Source organism: Galeopterus variegatus, unplaced genomic scaffold (genome assembly GCF_000696425.1).
Source record: "Galeopterus variegatus unplaced genomic scaffold, G_variegatus-3.0.2 Scaffold3185, whole genome shotgun sequence".
NCBI classification, from domain to species: domain Eukaryota; kingdom Metazoa; phylum Chordata; class Mammalia; order Dermoptera; family Cynocephalidae; genus Galeopterus; species Galeopterus variegatus.
Window position 1 is genome coordinate 65,475 of NW_007729296.1, and position 15,220 is coordinate 80,694.

General features: G+C 40.1%; 1 protein-coding gene across 1 annotated transcript; it reads right to left on the minus strand.

The window, feature by feature from the left end:
• Positions 1-13,874: 13,874 nt before the first annotated feature.
• LOC103600016 lies at positions 13,875-15,122 on the minus strand. Its single transcript, XM_008584239.1, is given in 4 exon segments — positions 13,875-13,943; positions 13,945-14,172; positions 14,174-14,296; positions 14,904-15,122. Coding segments are annotated over 4 exon segments (639 nt in total).
• Positions 15,123-15,220: the final 98 nt, after the last annotated feature.

The following is a 15,220-nucleotide window of genomic DNA, read 5'->3' on the forward strand; positions in this document are numbered from 1 at the left end:
TTCTGTGGTGCTGTTGGGATGCCAGCAGAAATTCCTTTGCTCTCCCATTTCATTTCCCCACCTAGGTTGGAAACTATTTTTCTAGGTGGATAGAATACTGTCTGTAGATGTTCATTTCATTAAGCAAAGCAAAACTGAACCTAAATATTCCACAATATATTATGGTACATCCAAACAATTCAATACTACCTATCTGTCATATTTTTATGTGGCATGACATAATATGTGGTTGAAGTGAAAAAGTTGCAAAGAGTTGAAAGATCCTTTTTTGTAAATTTTTTATAGATGCTTATATTTTCATGTTCATAGTACATGGTGCGTAGTTAATGGGGATTAAGGTGGAGGGTGGAGACACTCTCTTTTTGCTTTACGTGTATGTTCGAATTAACTAAAGTGAACATGTATTACTTCTGTAATTAAAAAAAAATTTTTTTAAATGACCCAACTGCATAAAACCATTTAACCTGGTGTCTTTTTAAATCAAAGGTCTAACTACATTTCACTTTTTTCTGTAATTATTTGTCTATTTAAGATCACTACTTATTTTCCAAGATAATATTGATCATTTATATTTCTTTAAAAACCTTAGGAATTTTTTTCTCTTGGATTTTTAAATGTATTGGTATAAACTTTTTTTATAGTTAAAAAATATTTTTATATCATCATTTCTACTGGTTGATTATGTATATTCTCTGTTTTTCTCTTGATTAGACTTGGCAAAGTTTATCCAATAATTGATTTATTAAAATAAATAGCTTTTGGGCTGGCCCGGTGGCGCACTGGAGAATGCGCCGCTTGGGAGTGTGGCGGCGCTCCCGACGAGGGTTCGGATCCCATGTGGAGACCGGTTCCCGCTCACTGGTTGAGCGTGGTGCGGGCACAACACCGAGGGTTGCGATCCCGTTGCCGGTCCCCGGTACGGGCGTGACACCAAGGGTTGCGATCCCGTTACCGGTCAGTAAAAAAGACAAAAAAGGGAAAAATAAATAAATAAAAAATAAATAGCTTTCAGTTTTATTGTTTAACTCGGTTATTGATTACTATGTTCGATTATTGTTGATTTATTTCTTTGGATTTATTTTATTTCATATTTTCTCTTGATAGCTTTCTGAGTTAAAACCTTAGTTCATGTATTTATAATAAATGTATTCTTTTTTAAGACTCTTTCCTCTAGGTTTCACTTTGGCGATGTTCCACATATTTAATATGCAGATCCCTTTATTTTTTTCTAAGTAGTTTGTAATTTCTAATCAATTTTTCTCTCCAAATTTTTAAATTTGTAGTTAAATAAGGTATTTTCAAATATAAGATATTTAAAATTTTTGCTTAGTTTTAAAATTACTTTCTTTTCAGTGCGGGATTGGTTATCTCTTTATTCTTAATTTCTGGTTATTTGCATTGTGGTTTAGAATAATGCCTTTATGACTTGTGCACTTTGGAATTTATTGTTAATTCCTCATGACCTTTTTTTTTTTAGATGACTGCTTCATATGTATTTGCAAGAAGGCTATATGTTCTCTTCATTAGCTATAGCATTCATATTTTATTAGTTCAAGCTTACTAATTGTGTTATTCACAACTATTTTTGTATACTTAATCCATGATTTCTGTTAGATGTGTAAATCCATTAATACAATTAATGAGCTGTTCATTTTTTTTCTTGGTATTTATTAGTGCTTGCTTTATATGTTTTGAAGCTATAATGTTAGGTATATAAATGTCCATGACTTTAATCTTCTTGTAACTTTTGTTTATATGAACTGTCTCTTTCTTGTCATCCCTAATTCTATTTTGTCTGTTGTTTATACCATTACATTTCACTTATTTTTATTAATATTTGCCTGGTGTTTCATCTTTTTATATTTAACAATCTTGTTTTGTTTTAGGATTGTCTCTTCTGAATAGCATATACAGTAGTTCCCCCTGTAGTAGTTCCATTACTCAGGGTCAACCACGGTGCAAAATATTAAATGGAAAATTGGAGAAATAAACAATTCATAAGTTTTAAGCTGTGTGGCATTCCTCACAACGCCATGAAATCTCTCGATGTCCTGCTCTGTCCTATCTGCGATTCATCTCTTTGTCCAGCGTGTCCATGCTGCAGATGACACCTGCCCATTAGTCACTGAGGTCATCCCCTCCTGACATCCAACTATGGACACCCTCCCAGTCCATCGTGGGAAGAATCCTCCTTCTGAAGGATGGTCAGAAGGTCAGCCTGACCCTGCAACGCGGTGCCTACATCCTTCCCTCAGCCCTCTCAGCATGTGGGCGCGACTTCACCTCCCATCATCTCAGGAGAAAGGCAAACACTGGACAGTGAGACATTTTGAGAAAGAGAGAGGCCACGTTCACATAATTTTTATCACAGTGTATTGTTACTATTATTCTATTTTTTATTAGTTCTTGTTGTTCATCTCTTACTATGCCTAAACTTTATCACGGGCATGTATCCATGGGAAAAACTTAGCATGTGCAGGACTGGGTACTACCCATGGTTTCAGGCATCCACTGGGGTCTTGAAATATCTCCCCTAAAGATAAAGGAGATCCACACAACTAGATGTGAAACCCAGTCTTAGAGTCTTACTTCTCATTTACTTTCATGTTTTTTTAACATGTTCTAACTTGTTCTGCATTCTGTTTCTGTCCACCATGCCTTATCCAACTTTTCATTAGTTTTTGACAAATTTTCCTTCTTTTTCTTCTCAGTTGTTACCTGTTATTTTTGAACACATATATTGAGACTTTCTTCCTGTAATGTCCAGTGTTACGCCCCAAAAAACCAAAAATTTTCCCATTCCTTTTTCTCTCTTCTCTGGTGTTGAGATTTTGGGGGATTGTTATTGCAGATACTTATTACCGTATTTTTTACAGCCAGCACTGACTTAAATCTCACAATACATTTTCCTGGTTTTCTTTACTCACCCTGCTTTCTCTTTCTCTCTTCTTTGAAAAATTTTATTTTTTATTTTCAATTTCCTTTAGTCTGGCATTCAGAAGAAGAATTCAGGCCCTGATTTTGGTCAAACAAAACTTAGTGGGAGGAAAATATAAAGTTCAAATTCTATGTATTGAAGGGATTTTCATACTCAAGGCAGCAGTTGTTGGGTGGGACCTAATGTCTAGAATTAGAATGCAAGATAGGCCCTGGGCCTGGAAGGACAGAGGAGCAGTTGCTAGGACAGGTCCCAGTAACAGAGCAATGGTGAGTTAATTTTGACTTCCAGGGTGCTTAGAAAAGGGCTTTCAGTAAAAGATCCAGTGAGTACTCCCTGAGCAGACCCCTGCTTGTGCCAGGGATCCTGGCCTGGCTTGCACATACACTGGCCAATGCTCCCTGAATGCTCACTCCCTGGAGTTCCATGTGCTTCCAGCAGCATGAATGATAACATGCTTGTCAATTGCGGTCAGTCAAGTGAGGTCACCAACGTGGAGTAGAAAAAGCCCAGTGTGGTGTCCACGAGTCTCGCTACCCACTGCGAGATTGTCTTCATTGTCAAAAACCATCTGTCCTCCTCCTTCTGCTGACTCCTTTGCATCAGCCTTCAACATGTGAACAGAGCTCACATCTCCCCAGCTCACACAAACAGCAGAACGGGGAAGACTTCTGCCTTCGCCCCGAGACCTTCAGGTTGTGGTCTACGCGCAGATCCAGTATGATCCCGCCAGCAGCCCTCTCGGCGGCTGCCATCTGGCCATGCTGGCAGTCTCTCCCGTGAGGCTCCTCTCATGCAGCCCCCTGCAGTGTCCCTCTCGGCCACTCCAACGGCAGTGCTGAGTCTCCGCCCTGAGAGCCCTCTGCGGTCCATGATCATGGGGACTCTTCTTCCCTCTTCAGATGAACTTCTCTCTGGCCTCTGTGACAGCTCTCTCATCGACATCTCTGTGCCTTCTAGGCCCCTTCAGAGATGTCTCTTTCTCTGCCCCGTGGTGAGATGCCTCAGCGTCTGGATCTGCAGGGTAAATGATATCTCACCTCTCTTGCCACGTAATCTTTCTCCTCCCTGAAGCCAGAGTGATCCTTAAAAACGTATCCAATCATGTCATCCTGTTTAAAACCCTTCGGTGGCTGCCAGCCATCCTTCTGTGATGTCCACCTTCTGCCCATGGCCCTGTGGCCTTTGTGATCTGACTGGGCTCTCTCGCCATCTGGACACTGCTCTGTCCACCTGCCCAGTCTCACAGACTAGCAACGGACCACCATTTCAAAACAGATTTAAGTTGCTTTCAACAAAAAGAAACAGAACTCCTTGAATCAAATGGCTAGAATGGCAAGGAAAATGCATTGAAGTCCAAGGTAGGACATCTGCTCTGAGCTCCGTGGCACCTGTGGCTTCATGGCTTTTTCCTCTGTTCCTTCCACCTCCTGCTCTGGTGGCCAGCTTCCCTCTCCTCCAGGGTGGAAGACGCCACTGGATTTATTGCCCCCAGACCACCACTGCTCTGGGTGACTGCCCTCCTGGACAAGCCGAAAAACCATTTCTCCACCTCAATTCCTTTCATCCACAAATAGACCCCTTGCTAGAAGTCCCCCATTCCCACCCCAGTAAACTCCCCCTCATGTCCAGTTGCCAGAATTACATCATTTGGATGTATCTAAACCAAATGCTAGCTTAGACCTGTCTCGTCTTTGGGGTCTGGAGCTTCAGTCTACTTTCCTGTAGCCATTGGCCATGCACAGGCTGGCCACCATTCAGGATGGAGAAAGGGACTTGTGCAATTGTTCGGTGGGTGACAAACAGGGTCTGCTACAAATACTTTAGCCAATATGAGAGGAGCAAGGACAGAGTGCCTGAGGATGTGTGCACAGATTCTAGTCAAGATCCAAAGCTTGGCAGAGTGTCCCTGAACAGTTCTATATCTACACAGAAACCTGGCAAGCTCCTTGCTGGTCAAAACACTGTCCCCATTGACGAAGACTTTGGGCTCAGCACAAAGCCTCACAGCAAATGTGAATTCAATAAATATTCAATCCTAGTTGAATGAATGGCTCTGCTTCTGATCATTTTATATGCTCAGTGTTATCATTGTGACAACATCAAGTGCCATGACTATATCAAAATGATGATTTTAGTGGCTTGTGGTTTTACTGATACTACACACACCAAAGTCCATGTTCCTTGTGTTCCCTTAGCCTTTTAAATAGTTTAATATCTTTTATTACTTGCAGATTGTTAAAGTTATAATCACACATGCAATTAACATTGGTTGATAAAGTTGAGTCTGTTCAGGAATTGTCACAAATCTGCAGTTTATCACTGCTACATTTTGCAAGAAAATCTTGGTTAGAGAATCATCCTTATTCAAATTTCTCAGTGTACATTATATCAGGGAGTTTTGAGATTGCACAGAATAGAACAATTGTCCATGACATTGTTCTGCCATGAATTCATAATACAGCAGAGTGAAACTCACATAGCCAGTAGGAGAAATCCTTCTTAAAGTACATGGATGGGGCCAATGGATTTTAAGAACTATACTCTGAGACACATAATTCTTGAAAATGTGTGTGAATTCAAAACAATTCAGCTTCTAATGGGCTGTGTCATGTAGACACCAGAACAACTTGCCATGAGTCTTAAACTTTTAAACTCATGACTGAGTGATTCTGAGTTGTTTTCCTTTGCTGTTGTGAGTCAAATTAAAATAGAATAAATGAGAAAACACTTTAGGCTATAGCGTGTGTGATTGTTACACTTCCGTAGGACAGGCCTCCTCTCCTGTTTCAGAAGGAAGGCCCTGTTCTGACCACAGCTGGCATGAGGACACAAAGAGTCACACATAGACACCACCACTCTCGTCACTGGAACATTAGACATTTCAAATTAATGCACTCATTACATTTTTTTTTGGCTTGTAAATAATCGCCTATAATTTATTGTCCTGACCTTTCATATCTGTGGCACTCTCCACATTATCTTTGAGTTAGAAGATGGTATCTCCATACGCAGAAGAGAGAAGTAGTCGTACAGCTTAGTAACTCCATCCTATTGTGAGCATCCCATGTTGGAAATGTCTTGGTGCAGAATTTTAAACATTTTCCATGAGAGATTTTTACTTGGTTTCTGTGTTTTTTTCTCAGGGTGTCAGATAACCACACTTTTTACAATTCCCTCGCACGGATGTGTGGTGTTTGCTTACTCTCTGCCTAGTTAATCAAGAGCAGCATGACCCGAAATGAATAGGATGTTCGCACCATTAACCTCCCTGCAATTCTGGACAGCAAGAGAGGGTGAAGTACTGCTGCACAGGGCAGAGGGGAAGAGAGACAGTGTTAAATGGAAATAACACTGTTACAGGTTCTGAAAGGGCCGACTTTACCTTGTGAATTTTTTTGTGTGTTCTAGGCAATTGAAAGAAAGTTTCATCAGAATGTTTAATAGAGGGGTATGGGTGGGGTATGTGTGCCACACCATGTGTTTAAACACAGGATGAAATTTCCCGGCCTTAAAAAGGTATGAGTAGTTTAAGAATTACCTACTCAATGCTCAACAAATGTGGCTTTTTTTTTTTTTTTAAGACTTTCTTGTACTGTTCCAAAGAAATGTTTTCTATGGTTGGAAATATTAGCAAGATCGTGTTTATAAACTAAGGTTTCCTAAAGAATATAAGATCTAGAATTGAAGTTTATTATCAGTTTGCCTAAAAATTACTTCTCTGCTCCATTTAGGGGGAGGTCCCAATAGGAACAACTGGATAAGCTCAATTGCAGTTAAAAAAAAAAAATGTGTGGGGGAGGGATTGAAAAGTGGAATTTTGTTTTTTCCACTCTGTAAGTATGGGGTAATTGATTTTCTGGAAAAAAAGGACATGTAGAAAATTACCTCCTTTTAAGGATTCCTTTTTACTTTTACTAATACCCTGAATTGACCGAGGTATTATAATTCAGAAACAAACGAGAGGGCAAGAAGCTCCCTGTACCCGCCCCTCTGTGGCTGGCTTCACAAAGGCGCTGCCCCCGCAGCAGGGGCCCGGGCCGCGGCAGCCCCTCCCCTTTGAATTTCCTCGCTTTTGTAAATTTGTCGGTGCACCCATGAACTTTGTTTGAACAGAGTTTGGTGCTTAATGGATGATTGTATTGCATTGTAACTCACGGTGTAACACATCTTTTCTGTATTTATTTTAAATAAAAGCTTTCTCCAAGCCAAAGGGCTTAAGCCGTAGGAAATAAAGTAAAAGTGCCTCTGGACCCTGTGCCTGCTGCATGGTACCAAGATGCCTCATGTCCACATCCCAGAAGTTTCTGCAAACCCGGAGCTGGTGGAGGCCTCCCTCATTAGAGAGGCGTAGGACTGGTTAGCTTTGGAATTTAACAGGCAAAAGCAAACTGCTGACAAGTTCTGGACCAGGAAGGGCTCCTGTCTGTCTGGTGAAATCTAAGCGCTGCCCAGGGGCCCTGATCTGCCCACAGGAGATGGGCAGGGAGCCTTGGGAAGAAGGGGCCGGCTACCCTCAAACCTGGGAACATCCTGATTGGGTCTTGATGTAAACAGTTTGAAAACATTTATGTTCTGGCTCTGGGGTGTGAATCCGAGATCCTGCTGGGCATAACCATGCCAATGACATTCTATGAAAACAAACAAAACTTAATGCACCACACTAATGTAAGATGTTAATAATAGGAAAAACTGTATGTATGTGTGTGTGACTGGGTTATGTGAACTGTCTGTATTTCTGTTCAATTTTTCTATAAACCTGACTGCTATAAAAATAAAGTCTATTAAAAAATTAATGGGGAAAAAAGGAATAATTCTAGAAATGACTCCCATTTCAAGACTATTAAAACAATTTGGGATAATCTATCTTATGCGCTCATATTTTGAAACATGTCTTAAATTAACATATAATGTTATAATATTGATTACATCAGCAACTACATGAGGAGGGATCTGTGCTATTAAGAAAAGAGCTTACATTTGTTCATACTCATATACTATGAAAACAACCTTAATTGATTTTCACATTTTCATTTTTCTTGTTCATAATAACTCTAAGTGTGATCCCCACTTTATAGATAAGGTAATTTGTATAAATTATTAAATCGTGGGTTGATAGTTTTACCTCCACACTAAAATGAGGAACGCTGTCAGAATTATTTTTTGTGTGGTGACAATATCATTGGGAATATAGTCCATTACGTTCTCATTTTATGGATAGCACAAATCTAGTAAGGAAGAGAGCTTCCCTCTTTGCTTTGGTTACTAGGAAGCTCAGAGGAATATTCTGCCAGCTCTATCAGTTCATAGGATGACTAGACATGTTCATTGTGTGCTTGTGTTGTCTGGTTGAGATTAAATTGACCTTGATTTCATTATTTTCTACTCTTATTTTTCCTGACCTAATTCTTCCCACTGCTTATGCTATCCTTTTGTATTTTATATATTTTAAAAAGCCATTTAAAACCCTTTGAGAAACTAAATGAAAAAGATTTCCATAGAGATTCTTTCTCCACTAGTTAGTAGATATTCCTGCACAAATATGAAACACACATTAGTTATACAGAATACCAGCAATAAGCCATTTAAAACCCTTTGAGAAACTAAATGAAAAAGATTTCCATAGAGATTCTTTCTCCACCAGTTAGTAGATATTCCTGCACAAATATGAAACACACATTAGTTATACAGAATACCAGCAATACTTCATGGTAAGTGATAAATACCAGCGTGGGCAACATAAACAGGAAGAATCTCAAGGTGTTAACTGACACGAGTGGAAACGACCAATAAACAGAACGAGAACTAGATGTGAGGGTTTGTGACTATTTCCCAAACCTGTCATGAGAAAACACATATTTGGCGCTGTCCATCTAGAAAATTAACTTTAAAATAGCAGGGGCTGTGGTGTTCTGGCCAGGTATAGCTGAGAGTAGGTTGATGGAAAAGTTAACACTGTGGTCCAGGCTGCTGTTTTCAAATCCCACCTGTGTCATTTAACAGCTTTGCAGGCTGGTTGGGGTTGTGAACTGAGAGCACCTGTAAAATGGGACAATAGTGGCATCTATCTCATGGGTTTCTGTGACATATTAAATGACACAAAATGTAAGCTCTTATGAAGATTCCCTACATAATAAGCATGTAATAAATACTGCTTTTAAAATTACCACTTGATCTAGTGCCTGGCTTAAAGTAGTAAATATAGAATGAATTAATAAATGCACAGATGTGAAAAATTAGGATTTTAAAACTCAAACTTTTGTTTATATTCTTTAAATGATGACTACCTACCTGAAGTATTTTTTAAAATTTTCAGTGTATAAAATGTAGAAAATATAATATTATTTTCCCATATTTCCCACATGTCACTGTAAAGCTGCCGTGAGAAACAAAAGTGCGAGAATCTGTACAATTTAGCGATTCAATTACAGGTCAAACTACTTGTTTCTTTACAAAAATTCCATTTTGGGTCCCCAAGTTTAACTTAATGCCATTGGTTTAATATCTTTTTGTGGCAAAAAATACTAAAATACCTTCATCCTGTCTAAAGTGGAATGACTCCTCACAGCCTGGCAATGACCCATCAGGGACTCACGCCTGTTTCTTAGTTCAGTCCCCAGAAAGATATGGTCTCTCCACCAAAGTTTTTTTCTTGGGGCCGGGAATCTTGGGCCTACTTCAGAGTTTGGCTACATTAATTATCCCACTGCAAGTGCCTGAAGTGCCTGATGCATCAATTTCTCTGTGTCTTTATACTGATTTTAATTCTCCGATTTTTAAACATGGCTTAACATTATATGTTTCCTTTTTTTTTTTTTTGGAAGTAGTCTTGTTATAAGTCATATATAAGTCTGAAAGTACTAACCAGAGAGAATTTAACTCAAGTGTGGCCTTAGGTCAGCTCCATGTAGTTACATTGTGCTGGTTTCTACTTGGGAAGAAGGTAGGGCTTTCTGTTATATTTTTTCTGAAGCTTATATGGTGGGCAAAGACAAAGAAAGCCATATATGAAATCAATCATTTTAGGTAACAAAAGAAAAATTCTTGAGGATTGTTTTTGGTGAAATTACAGTCACTCCATAAATCAGGTTTTTTGTTGTTTTTGTTTTTGGGGTTTTTTTTTTGGCAAAATACTTCTCCATTTATAACCTCTGTGTCTTTTTTAAAGGAGACAAAATTATACCTTGCTGTATGCTACAACATGGATGTGAATGTACTTAATGACACTGGCAAAATACTTCTCCATTTATAACCTCTGTGTCTTTTTTCAAGGAGACAAAATTATACCTTGCTGTATGCTACAACATGGATGTGAATGTACTTAATGACACTGAACTGTACATTTAAAAATTGTTAAAATGTTAAGTTTTAGGTTATGTCTACTAAAAAAGTCATCCCTCCAAAATTGTACCCAGCCTCTCCATCAAGACAATGTCTTGGCTCCTTAATTATGACAATAACTCATCCAAATCCTGACCGCCTCTCTCCTTATTGTTCTGTTTCTAACACCATTGAACACCCTCAATGCAATTCTGCTTTCCTTCCAACTGTATTATGCACGTGTCAAACGGGATCCCACACAAAGGTCTTTATGCCTTTCTTCCCTACTCAGTTTCATTACAAGTATACGTAGCCAACCCACAGTGACAGAGATATTGCTGGTTCCCTTATTTTATTTTCAGTTCTGTTAGAAAAGTTTGCATAAACATGCACATGTAATCAGTTCTGCATGGTGAGACATAATGAGATTTGAGGCTGAGAAAGTCAATGGTTTTGCTGTTGTAATAATGTGTGGTGTTAATAGGTCACAACCTATCTGTTAAGTAATTAACATACCATAAAATTCTAAGTGTAAGAAAACGTAGTGAGAAAAACAGGTACCTCTCTTCCCTAACATGGAAATCTTTCAAAAGAAGAATCCTTATTGAATTTGTCTTTCCTTAAATGAATCCTGCTCTGTGGCCTAGTTCCTTTTATTTTTCAAACCATTATGAACCACATCTGTGGAATTCTGTATCAGCTATTCTGAAGCCAGCTGTTGCTGAGAGTCTTTTACTTAAGTTGAAATTAAGAACAGATTTGAGGGTTGTCTACCTGCTGTGAAGTCCTGATGGAGTCACCAAAAACTGCAAATGGTGAGAAAATGTGACTGCCATCGCCTGAACTGTTAGCGTATTTTCTACAATACCTTTGCCTCAATTGGGAATCTATGCTAACTCTGTGATCCAACACTGTTATTTTTTAATTCCACCTTTGTCATGACAAAAATATATTTGCACAACAAAAATTAGTAAAAGCAAAGCTATGTTTCAATAAAAATAGTGTATAGGTCAGCTTGGAGTTTTTTCCTGTGTAGAAAACAAGAAAAGATTGTTAAAAATGCTGATTCTGTGGGAAAGTTCTTATGAGTCCTGCCATGGGGAAAAATGAGTACAGACGGCGTTCTCTGTGTCACACGTATGAGGACATTCAGCACAGTATCATGAAGGGATGCTTTGCTGATTATTACAATAAAAGTTCAGGTGTGGCTACCTGTTGATGGCATCTTCAGACTTGCATACAGAAGAGGTGAACAAATCTTCACAAAAGTATTTCAAACAACATGCAAATCTCAACCACGATTAAGCCTAAATCACAGCCAGCTTGACCCTAAATTATCCTGTGTATAAAAGACCACACAAGAGAAAGCTGCTCAGTAAGAGTTATCTCACTGTTAACATGAGAGAGTCTGGCCATAGATCACATTAGAAGTGATTTTGTGTGTGTATGTGTGTGTGTGTTTGTGTGTGTGTGTGTTTGTAGAAGTATATGTTACTTTTTCATTACTAATGTATTCATCACCTTCAACAGAATTAAAATTTTAAGAAGCAGAACTGAGACAGTTCCCTAAACCAAGATTAAAAATATTGTTACTTAACTTCAGATTCAAGCAGTCTGAAACCATTTCATAGAAGACTCTAAAACATAATCACAATTTTGCTGTGCCATCCTCAAATGGGAGGGGTTACCGTGTGTTAAATTACATACGATACCCCCATCCTGATGTGCTGTTTCCCTTCCATGTTCCAAACATGGTGTATACTCTGAGTTTTTAAGTTCTGTGAAAAGGAAAGATTTTAGGAAAAGACAGCAAGTTAGGATTGGTGTACTATTTTTGAAACCATCAGTGATTAAATAAGTAGTCAAATTCCATTTATACATGAAACAGTTACTTATTCCAAACACGGTAAAGGCAGTCAGTAGCTGTACTGCTCCTAAAACAGTCTCTACCTAGGAATAATTGTTGGCAATTTATATCAAATTTCTCCCCAGTCCACTCTGAAATCTGTAAATTTAAATGAGTTCTGAGGGGAAAAGATTACCCCTCGATTTCAGTGCATAACATCATTCTCCTTTCTCAAATATAATTTAGAAAATCCTAATAAATTCACACAGGGATAGAATTAACATTAAATATTTACTAATATGTAGTGCACCAAACTGTCTAATTAAAGCACTTAAATTTTGATCATGCATATTTAATACATATTTTTTTAGTTTGTCTTGGATTTCATGCTATACTATGGAAAGTTTCACTTCCAGGTTTCAGATACACGAGGCCTTTCTTGGGGGGGGGGGAGTTCTTTTTTGTTTGTGTTTTACTTTTAGGTGTTCTTTAATGGAATTCCTCAAGGGCCTTTCTTATCTAAACATCCCCAATCACTCCATAACCACTGAACAATGTTTCATCAAAATGCTGAAGGAGCAGAGTCCCAGATGCTGAACCAACAGCTCATTAGACAATAGCACGGGAAAATAAGTGTTTTATTCTCCGTCTATTTCATTAACCAGAATTACTGTCTGTTATAAAATTATAAATAGCCAAATCACAACAGTTAGTATTCAATCTTAATACTGCTGACTTTGCCCTACCCAAATACTGTAATTTACCTAAACATTTCAAAATAGGAGAACCTCTCCTGGGGGATTCCAGGGGTTTGTATTATGTGTAGAGCAAGTGTCTTTAATCTTTAATAGCTACTTTAAACGTTTGAAGATATTAAACAGTTGAAATTTTGGCATTGCTAAATATGGTTATGGGAATAGTATGGGAACTCATTATTTTATCTTTATACCATTTTTTTTTTTTGGTGTGTAGAACAAGCTAACAATGACAAATTAACATTGATAAATTAACAACCAGCGACCTGGCGGACAATGTAAACACATTTCCACGGTTAGTAACAAAGTGATGCTGGCCCTCAGACTGCCATGTTCTAGGTTTGCAACACTGGACACGCAAATTTCACTCTTGCCCATCCAACAAATTATGATTTCAGCTTGCATTGCAGAGAAACGTGGAAGAAAGAAAATCGTTTAAAAGCACAATGTTGTGTAGACAGACATAGCCCTGAGTGAAATCACACGGGGGTGATTTAAGAAAGGGTCCTAAGCAGGCTAGAGAAACCAGGCAAGCCATGAAAATTTTACAATTTTGTGTGGAGGAGTTTGGAAGTTTTGCTCACCGTTGGTTGGTCTAACTTGTCAATTTTCAGCACGTGGAAATTATTAGTGCAATATTGTAGTATTGAATAGACTCAAGAATTCAGATACATGTACTGGATTTATACCATCCACTCACGTTTATTCCAAAATAGTACCAAAAAAAAAAAAAAAAAAAAAAAACCCTTTAAAACTACAAGTACGTAAATTTTAATCTCTTTGTTGGTAAATATATATATGAACATGTCTGTACATGCCGTATGCCTATGCAATTAGCTGGATTGGGGGATAGTTTTACTTGTGCACTTCACTGTGTTGTGATGAACTGTAGGCACTTCCATATCTTTCTGAGAATCAGTCTCAGATTGGATTGTTCAAGAATACACCCCACTTAGGCATTCATGCTGAAAGCAGCAACAATTGTCCATGACCTTTAACATGCCTGCTCTCCAAATTAGTGCCGATCATTAATCACACGGAGCCTACGTTTTATGATCCGCGGATCCTTCGTCGCAGAGGTTGTCGCCCGTCTTTCTCCCGGTCCCTCCTCCGCCTTCCTCCACTGAAACACTCACGCACACACACGCGCGCACACACGCAGAATGGCCCCGCGTCTGATTTCCAGCTTGGCCAGGGCACAAGCACCTCCCTTTGCAGCCTGTCTCTGATAGTTTCTGTTGTAAATGCCATAAGTTGGGGAGGGCTGCGAGCCGCACCAGCAGTGAGTGCGAGGGGCAGAGAGAAACGCCACCGCGAGAAGTGGCCGCCCGGGCTGCAGCGCTGATCGGGAAGCACAGCCACGTTGGGCGTCTTGGACGGATTCCACCTCCACTGCGGAGTCATCACGAGGAAAAAGAGAACAATATGGCCAAGAGCCTGGTGGGAGAAGATAGTATTACCCCTCCGCAGGCCACGCTCCCCCGACTACGTCACCGCCGACGAGGGGCGCTTGCTCCTCTAACCCGGCCCCTCCTCCTCCGGCTCTACCCCCACCCCGCAGCCCCTCCTTGCCATGCACCATTAAAGCTTTGGGGAGTCAAATCAGGATTTCTATTCCCAGACTCAACTTATTGCGGCTACCTACGGCCTACGGAGAGTAGCCGAGGGTAAGAAATGAAGTTGTAAGAACAGAAAAATAAAAGTTGAACTTTCAAGGATATAAGTAAACAACAACAGTCAACCAATCGGTTTTAAATTGCTCTACGGCAGACTCGCCGTTCTCCCCAGTGGGACCCCTTTGATCTTGATTCAGGACTTAATGCATTGATAATGTCCATCTAAATACTTCCATAATCATTTACTAGGAAGTTAAGTGAAAGCCACACTCCACGCCGCCTGGAATGCACGCGCATCTGGGACCACCAGAAGGGTATCCGCATTGAAGTCTGGGTTCGCAGCTCAGTGCCCAGGTGCCCGAGACGGCTGGACCTGCATCCCGAGCACGTCTGCACGTATGGATGTCTGCATGTGTGTGTGTGTGTACGCGCGCGTAAACAGCTTCCAGGAACTGGGGCTGCGGCAGCCTCAGACCTTGAGAAGAAGGGGCGACCACCAGCTGCTGGGATCGTGATTCAGTGCTATTAGGGGAAGAATTATCCGTGTCTGAGTCATCGCGAGCCTCCAGACTTTCCCCGCAGTGTGGCAGAACTTTGTGCTGATGAGACAATAGTGGAGCCTGTGCGTTTCCTACAGGGCAGACCATTCCCGGGCTGGGGGAAGCCTCGGGCCTGCGCCGGGCCGCGGGCGCCCGGCCCCCTCCCCGTGCTGCGCAGCCCCTGGAGCCTGGCCGGCGCCGGGGCC